Source organism: Halichoeres trimaculatus, unplaced genomic scaffold (assembly GCF_033239565.1).
Source record: "Halichoeres trimaculatus isolate MK-OKI-2021-1 unplaced genomic scaffold, fHalTri1.1 fHalTri1_scaffold_11, whole genome shotgun sequence".
NCBI classification, from domain to species: Eukaryota; Metazoa; Chordata; class Actinopteri; order Labriformes; family Labridae; genus Halichoeres; species Halichoeres trimaculatus.
In genome coordinates this window covers 11,614,007-11,623,343 of record NW_027437189.1, presented here as the reverse complement: position 1 = coordinate 11,623,343, position 9,337 = coordinate 11,614,007, and the positions used below count along the sequence as shown (strand labels likewise).

Below are 9,337 nucleotides of genomic sequence, written 5' to 3'. Positions count from 1 at the left end.
TTAAAAAGTGCTATACAAATAATAAAATTATTAAATTATAAAGATCTTAATGAGAAAGCACTTGTATAAGGGAAGAATGAGTTGTTAAAACTTGAAATGAGAACAAGAAACAAATAGTATATTAAAATACTTAAAGATTACAGCAGTAAAGGAGTATAGGATGCAACACTAAAATTTCAAAATAAGATATGGAAGAGCTATTTGAAGAAAGAACTTGTTAAACCACTGGATAAATCAATAAATAAATGAATGAGATACAAAACTCTGTATCTTATTAAATGCTATAGTCAAATTATTAGTTAGATTATAGTTAAATTATTAAATGCTTGAGTAAAAGGTGTTAGTATAAGTATCGGCCTTTCATTGGTGCTTAAATCGGAGGCTTTCTCAATTCCTGTGAATGTTTAAGTTAGAATGTCCATAAACTTTTACAGTTTTAAAACCAATCGTTTGCACTCCAGCCCAGCAGATGGCGGTAGATGACTCAGTCGCGGCAGTACAAATTGTCCTTTTGCTTCGCCGTAGTTGTGTACATGGTGTATATTGGGCCGGCGTGGTAGTTCTTCACTGAATAAATGCCAGTCTTGACTATGTGTTAAATAGTTGGTAGCTTCATTTAAGCCGTTGGTATTTGAGTGTGCAGAGATAAACGGCCGAGGGACTGTTGAGCCGTCGTTAGCTTAATAACTTAAGTCAAACAGATGTGTCCTCTACACTCAAGATGTTATTGATGTGTTCAAGAGCAATAAGTATCCGGCGGCTTTCTCTGGATACTCCTCTAGTGACAGCATTAATTGGGCAAAAGGTGAGACAGAGCGGCTCTATTTATTCTCCAGTGTTGACAGTGTGGAAGTGGAGAGTCCCCAGTGGTACCAGAGATGTGAGCACTTCCAGCAAACTGTGTAGCAAAGTCAGAAGTCCGAAGAAAACTGAGATCTCTGAGAAGAAATTGGTATGTGGATCAGTATGTATGTTTTATACAGTCTATGGGATCAGCCCAATTATACCTCACCTACGAACTTAACCAGGGAAACCCCATAATCTCTGCGTTTATGTATCTCGATCAATTTGAACTGTTTTTATTCTGAACTTAATCTCACAGGAACCTTTCCCCAGTGACGTTTGTCTCCAGTTAACTTGTCTAACGTGCCCATTCTCTATGAAAAGATGCTCAAGATAACTCCAGTTTGATGTTTTTGCTATACTTATTTTTTGCATTGTTTATTTTTAGCACAACTTTCTCTATAGGTAGTCCATTAGAGATGGGATTCTTGTTGCGCCCCTCTTCTTAAACCACCTTAAGCAGCAGATCTTTGTGTTATATGTATCCCTATATTATCATGAACATGGCTTGCAAACCACCAGTGTTACATCATGTTGTCTCATAGATATTTCTTGTTTGGCCCATAGACCCGACACTTCGTAGATCAACGCTGTGTGAAGCTTGTGGCAGGCTCGGGCGGTAAGGGGGCCAGCAGTTTTCACAGTGAGCCCCGTAAGGAGTTTGGTGGACCAGATGGAGGTAACGGAGGAGATGGGGGGAGCATCATCATAAAAGGTAAGCTTACTGCTGTAATGTGTTTTAATAGTTGCCTGTTTGCTACAAATATTGTACACTTTTCCCACCTCATCTCTGAACATGGTTCAAAACATTTTTTTGATTTTTGTGTATTCAGCTGACCGGTTTGTCAAGTCACTAGCTAAGCTAGTTCCAGTTTGTAAGGGAGAGGATGGGCAACCTGGCAGCAGCAAGAACTGCTATGGCAGAAATGGAAAACCAACTTATATTTATGTAAGACCAAACCCTTGATCAGGAATTACATGGAGTTAATGAACATTTTTACATCATAAACCTACTGCAAGAGCCAAACTTTGACCTTCTTCTTTAAAAAGGTACCAGTAGGCACTGTGGTGAAGGAACAGAGAAAGACAGTAATGGACCTATCTGAGCATGGTCAGGAGTATTTGGCTGTATTTGGAGGAGCTGGTGGGAAGGGAAATCGATTCTTTTTGTCAAATGAAAATCGTGCACCAATGGAAGCAACCCCAGGAACACAGGGTGAGGAGAAGGTCCTTCAATTTGAGCTCCGTACAATGGCTCATGCTGGACTGGTAGGAAAACATGCTTTTATTTTGAAATAGCATCAACATCCTTCCTTTAAATATAATGAACTGATTTCTTAATCTTTATACCACAAGGTTGGGTTTCCTAATGCCGGGAAATCATCATTGCTGAGAGCCATCTCCAATGCGAGGCCCGCTGTTGCTGCCTATCCTTTTACAACACTCAATCCACATGTTGGAATTGTCAAGTACAGAGATCATGAGCAAGTTGCAGGTAGCTGATTTTAGCAAAGCAATAAAAGAATCAATGTTGTTGTAGGATCTTGCTTTGAATTTTCTGACTTTGTAAGAGTCCAACTTTAAATTTGACCCTTTTCTGCATAGTTGCTGACATCCCTGGCATTATCAGGGGAGCTCATCTAAACCGAGGCCTTGGCATCTCTTTTCTGCGTCATATTGAACGCTGCCGTTGTCTCCTCTTTGTTCTGGACCTGTCGTCTCCTGAACCCTGGGCACAGCTGCAGCACCTACGTTATGAACTTGACCAATATGAAGCAGGTCTCTCCGCGCGGCCTCAGGCCATCATAGCCAACAAAATGGACTTACCTGAGGCTGAGGAGAAGCTTAAGACTCTAAGAAGCCTTGTCACCCAGCGGGTCATCCCTGTGTCAGCACTCACAGGCCAGAACACAGAGGAGCTGATCCTTCACCTCAGGGAACTTTATGATGGCAACATCCAAGAGGAAGGTGAACCCACCAGATGGTAGTAAAAGGTCCTTCTACTCCGTTAACATGCAGATTCATACACATTTATGATATTCACATACTAAAAAAGGGACATTTAATCCAATTTTATTTTTTAAATTTGCTGTATTGATGTATTTTTGGAATATTTCAGCCCCCTTCCAACTCACACGACATATTGCCATCCTGTGGAAAACGCTGCACATGTGGTGATTAATATTATTCATATAGTAACACCAGATGACAAAGAATGTATTTAAGATTTTAATAAATGAAATGTTTAAAAAAATGTGTGCGTGCCTTTGTAGATGATATGCTGAATGTTGCTTAAGACACCACAAAACAATCTCAAATATTTTGACGATTTTTATTTTCTATGTTCGTTTTTTTGTTTTGTTTTTTTGTTAGGTCTGATGGATCTAGGTAAGGCCACAACATGCAAGTTTTTGAGTAACAATGACATTTCTTAAATGAACCAGCAGAGGGCACTTGGTCCTTAACTTTAGGCTGTCTCCTCATAACCAAGCTTTTTTGTAAATTAAACCTTTGTGATGACAATGTTTGGGTTTGACAACCTTATTTATTATAGGCTGGAATTCAGCCCAGGCAGCAAATGTGCTTATTTGAGAGGCAAGGCAGCAGCAGCAGCACATTTGAATTTGTGCAGCAGGTTGGAGCACAAACAAAACGTGAGCAAACTGTTGTGCTTGTGCTTTGGCTGTCATTCCAGAGGGAGGTTTGTTTTGTTTGAGACTGGAAAACAACAGTTATAGGGTGAGGCACAGCTGGCCTCTGACCTCATGTCAGCATTTACTGGGTACTACTGCTGTTCTTAACTTGATGTCCAGCCTCAAATTTTTATTCATGGCTTGTTTTACCCGCAGTCCTGAGCTGACTTGTTTTTTTTTCTGCAGAGTAAAAATGTGCTTTAAATAAAAAATACTTTGAGCCAATTTGTCCCTGAGGTCTGGATGTTTAAGTGGTTTCTACACATAGATCTATAGAAGAGTAAGACAAGAAGAGGAAGAAAAAAAGAGAACAAATTTATAGCTTGAAACACAATTTGGTGATTCATCCCATGAAATAATTGCTTTAAACACCTGGATAAAGAAATGTATATACTTAAGTACACAGATGAGCTGTAAATATGAGTGTTGATGCAGTTTCGAACACACTAATAGAAAAGTTCAACAATAAATGGCCTTGCATGTTATACAATAACACATTTTTTAAAGGCCTCAGTGGAAACCAACCAATGCAGTGGTCACTTGTTCTTTTAAAGGATGACCTACGTCAGTCTCCTCCCTCAGGCTGATGCTATGGTGGAGACTGCTGTGTCACATGTATTCTGTCAGTGAACCTTAAATAACTTATGTAAGTCAGCACCATTGATGTTCTGTTTTACGTGAACTATAAACTTGTGACAACTGTCTAAATCTGTGCTTGAGGGATTTTTTTCTGACATCATGAAAATTATTATTTTCTTATTATGTTTTAAGATGTGGCTTATGACTGTTAAGTCTGCTTCAATACTCTATCCACAGCTCAGCAGGGGAGAAGAATGGATGAAGAGAGTGAAAAAAGAGCGAGAATCCTGTGGGACTACCTCTGTCTGCATCAACCTCTGGAAAAAGTAGGGACATTCAAGTTATGGAGAATTTGTGTCAAGGGATTTTTATATGGATGCCTTTATACATGGCTTTTTAACAACTGTAGACAAAAAACTAAAAATGCACCTTTAAGAAATCCCTTCGAAACAGTTTCATTTTTAACAACATGTTTTCAAAGCTGTATTTCCAAACTTTGACCATAAGGTAAAATTAACCTTATAAGCATATGCTTACATTGGCCATGTAAAAGAAATTTTACAGTGGTACTGTTGCACCTGTCTAGGAAAGGAAACAGTTGTCAGTTTTTTTTTCTGTTGAGTTGTTTTACGTCACCCACGCATAAACTGAATCCGTTAGCTTGCTAGCTGAACAACTTTTCTCCTTTCCTCGGCAGTTAGCTAGCCGAAGTAACCGTGACGCAGCTCCAACAGCACATAAAGCGTCCGCTATCGCCTTCCACATAGTTTCAAAAAACATTTTTAAACAAATTTGTTAATACTGTTTTTGTCTCTTGGTTGTCGGTGTACTTTTAGAATAATATGCTGAAAATATGGTTAATTACCCGGCACACGTTTAATGTGCCGTTAAGACGTTTTAGGATACTGTTAAAATGTAGTCAAAGCTAATCCTTGTTTGGCCTATTAGTACACGTATTTATGCATTTAGGAAACGCGCCGTTTGTGTAAAATGGTAAAGGGAATCAGCATTTCTATTTTTTAAAATCATTTTGGTATCGTTTTTCTTTAATTTGACATAATAAATGTGTTTCTGACATCAGTATCTCTGCCGTTCTCAGAGTGACGTGATAATCGGCCTGGGATGCCACGACCTGCGGGTTGCCGAGAGGTCAGCAGCACTTTTTTTGGAGGGATGGGCCCCCTCTCTGCTCTTTACTGGCAACTTGGGCAAACAGACTGCAGGTTAGTACAAGCGTCCGTTTCCTTTATCGCTTGTTTTTTTCTTATTCCAATTATTCAGTGAGCAGCTAACTTAAGACATTTGATATGGCTCCATACCAAAGCTCAATAACTGGACCTAAACGTGGACTTTTTTGGCATTGTAAAATCTGCACCAGAGCTCTCATTTTCATCTACCAAAAGAATGAGATCTTTCATGATCTGGTTAAGTTCAAATTTTGAACCCTGGAGAGATTAAACTATCTTCATTCCTACTAAAACAACTGCATGTGATTTTACATTAATGATGAGTAGTTCATATTTTCATGTTTCCAATAGGTGTGTGGACGAAACCAGAAGCTGAAGTTTTTCTGGATGTGGCTCTGCGTATGGGAGTTCCAAGGGTGAACATCTTGCTGGAGACTGAGGCTACAAACACTGGAGAAAATATTCGTTTTTCCCACAGAGTTCTTAAGGAGAGGAATATTCCAGGTGAGAGATCATTTCCTGTGCTTGTAAGTTAGTATGACCACACACTGAACTGTTGTTGGGTTTTTATTAGAATTAATTAAACTGAAAACAGAGATACTTCCTTAGTTTCATGTATAAATGTTTTTCTTTCACTTCCTAAACAGTCTCCAGTGTTATCTTAGTACAGCAGCCTTTCATGGAGCGAAGGGTTTATGCCACCTTTATGCGTCAGTGGCCCTGCTGCGAAGAGATCACACATGCCATCGTGACATCACCCCAGTTAGGCATCCTTGAATACCCTCACCCAACTGTGGGCACAGCCTCTGATCTTATCTGTAACATGCTAGGTACTGTATATCAGTCATTCTTGAGTGTCATTAATAGTTGTATTAAAAATGGACCACCCCAGGTTTTTGTATTCTGTCACATGAGTGTGTTCTTTTTCAAGGTGTCGTGGAGAGAATTCGAGACTATCCAAGTAAAGGCTTTCAGGTGGAACAGCAGCTCCCTCCCAGCGTCCTGTCTGCATACCACTGGCTCTTCCAGGCTGGTTACAGCCCCAAGTAAACAACACACACTGTATTTTCTGGTGCTAACACTGTTGGTCTTAATTAAATCTGCAATTTAGTGATTTGCAAAGAGAGTCCATTCAGTTATGTTTGTTTTGTCACACTGCTGCCAGTGTAATGTAGCTGAAGAAAATAAAGACTGTGGCACTTAATATAAATAAGTGTGCCAAAAGTTTGGCGATTAGACGCATAAACATACAGGAATCAGGCTTGCTGTTTTGGCAAGAATTCTGTGTTATATCTGGATCAGACCACTCTTTCTGAAAGCTAAGCATTCTCAAGCATTCTAAAATAAATGTTAAATTCTGCAATTAAAAGTTAATCACACACACATCCACTCTTGGTCACATTTGTAATTAAATCTGAACATTGCTTTTGACCATTAGCAAAACAGGAAACCTAATTTTGGGTCTAAAAACATCACAAAAACAAAATAAATAAGCAAAGTCAACACTTAAAATCGAGAAAGTAGTTTCTGATCTGTAAATAACTAAGGTAAGTTACTCTTTTAACTGAGAACAACAAATCTATGTACACATTTATCATATTAGAACTGAAAACACTAGGTGAGTACATTATATACACAATACACATACCCCTTTATAGCCACAAGGGGTCAGTATTAGGAGGACTGTTGAACCTATTTTGAAAGACCCAATGTGAAGGTAAGTCAGTGTATCACACAAAGTGATTTAATGACAGTGCGTGTCAGTGGGCTTTTGTTTGTTTTAAAAATTGTTTGTGAAATATCAAATATAATTCAAATGTAACATATGATAGCATAGATGATAATAAATATGGATGATAACTACATCCATGCATTCTGAATCTAATGTTATGAACATTTGATCTAATTCAAAATAAACCGTGGATGTGATGTCTTTGGTCACTGAAAACACACACTCAATCACATGTGAGCCACAAACACACACCTTTTTATTTCATCTGCCAAAAAACAAACACAAGACTGGTTTGGCATGCTTGTCATGCTTGGTTTGGGGTACCATGGAACTACCGCGCATCGGTAGCGTCAGTTATTATCTCTCTTCCTTGGAAGAGATGTGTTTACCATGACACACCTGATTTCTGGCAGTCACGTGCAAATGCATGCATTTTGATTCCCAGAAGCACTACCAGCATTTTTAAAACCCTGAGAACTTGTCATCGAGTCACGCTATGCTTAAATGACAGTATTGTACAATATTGTGAAAATTCTCAAAAACCTCAAATAGTGCATAAAAACAAACCTCAAGAACACCACACAAAACATCAATTTTCATAAAAATAAAAATACTGTAAATAAAAGCCCATTACATATTGTAAAACACACAAACCTTTTTTCTGAAAAAAAATGTTGAGAAGGGGCCCCAAAGATCTTAAAGTTTTTTTTTTTTAGCAGCACATGCTGTTGAAAGACATAGTCAAATATTTATTATGGGATCTTATGCTCACAGTTCACAGAGGAGTGTTCTGTCTGATGGATTGATTTTTAAATTTCATAGTTTCTCCTTTCAGGATGGTCAACAATAACAGTTTGAAACAACAGAGTTATACTATCGAAGAACATATCAAAAAACAAATTTGCATCTATTCGCTTTCAGCTGACTTATCACTAATCAACTAACTTGCAAAAGTCTTGCCAGCATATTGAAACCAAAGGTCTCACAGTTACTTGTTTTAACCCTTTAACTTCTACTCCTTTTTTATGCTTTAACTTTCACTTTTTAAAAAGTAAGAGATATGAAGTCTATTTATTTTTTTAACCCTTTGATGTTCCGTTAGGGAAAAATATAGAAAAAAATATTTTTGTATTTGTTGTTGTTGGAGCGCTACGATTAGAAACCACAAAATCGGAAAGATTATTTCAAGCTGTAGCGACAACCCAATCAGGTTTTTACTCATTTCAACATATTTTCAAATATTTATATAGATTCAAAAAGTACCCCAACAAATTATTGAGCAGCAAGTTCAGGGGTTAAACCTCCTGTGAGGACACTTAAGCTTGTTATTGAACAAACCAAATCATTCTGATGTCTCCTTGTGAGCTACAAAACCAAGCAAGACATTCAACGTAAAAAAATATTATTTCTATATCTTTGATTTTCATGCCAAAACTGCCAACAGGAGGGAGGATTTCAGATAAACTCAGTTATTCCATAAGTTATACAATACGATAAAAGGTTTACATTTTCTCACAGAAACTAATACATTTCACTGTAAAAAAAAAAAAATCCCTACACGTGTGGAAGATTAAATTAGCACATGAAGCACCAGCTATGCATTGTACTACTGTTCCTCATGTCAGTGTTCACAGTGCCCCTTTTTAATTAAACACGCTGCATGAGATTCCTTCTCTTCATACCTGAGCCCTACCCGACTGCACACCCAATTATATAAGTATGTGGTTATTTCCTTTGTAATAAGTCCTGCTGTATAACAGAAATACTACTAATGACAGGAAAATTGGACCTCTATTAACATTTGATCTGAAACTCGCGATGCTCGAGAACGGCTCCAGTACTGTGACTATAGAGTGATACAGTTGACAGTCTAGGTCGAGGTGTTTCTACAGCAATTTGACTTCACTCTGCTTGACTCAGACCAGATATCATAAAATGTTAACCTTCATCTCTATAACAACAAAGGCTTAAAACGACTGATTAGTCCTTTTTTTTTTTGTAATATTGTCTTTTTTGGCTGTAAAACATGGACATTGAAATGACAGCTAACGGCCCAGTCAGGCTGCATTTGAAGTTATGCTAAGTCTTTGCTGTTATCCCATTCATTTTTTGTCCTTTCTATGAAATGTTGTTAACTCTTTGGAACCTTAAGGGGCTGGTGTACATGGTTTATAATGATGGTAACCATGTCATGTTAAAGACACCACCCCCACCTTTTTCTTTTATAGAAAAACTGATCATCATAAAGCTACTAGCCACAGAAGTTGCTGTCATACCTGCTTTTTTAGGATGGTTTTTGAAAT

At 38.0% G+C, this 9,337-nt stretch overlaps 2 protein-coding genes across 2 annotated transcripts; both read left to right on the top strand.

Annotated features, from left to right (window-relative positions):
- Positions 1–514: 514 nt before the first annotated feature.
- mtg2 (mitochondrial ribosome-associated GTPase 2) lies at positions 515–3,689 on the top strand. Its single transcript, XM_074681672.1, has 6 exons — positions 515–952; positions 1,411–1,558; positions 1,677–1,792; positions 1,894–2,112; positions 2,200–2,338; positions 2,449–3,689. The coding sequence occupies exons 1-6, from the start codon at positions 722–724 to the stop codon at positions 2,829–2,831; spliced, it is 1,236 nt and encodes a 411-aa protein (XP_074537773.1). The 5' UTR covers positions 515–721; the 3' UTR covers positions 2,832–3,689.
- Positions 3,690–4,333: 644 nt separating this feature from the next.
- Positions 4,334–6,795, top strand: LOC141799898 (uncharacterized protein SCO4629-like). Its single transcript, XM_074682311.1, has 5 exons — positions 4,334–4,441; positions 5,215–5,338; positions 5,654–5,806; positions 5,950–6,132; positions 6,234–6,795. The coding sequence occupies exons 1-5, from the start codon at positions 4,370–4,372 to the stop codon at positions 6,350–6,352; spliced, it is 651 nt and encodes a 216-aa protein (XP_074538412.1). The 5' UTR covers positions 4,334–4,369; the 3' UTR covers positions 6,353–6,795.
- The last annotated feature ends 2,542 nt before the right edge of the window (positions 6,796–9,337 follow it).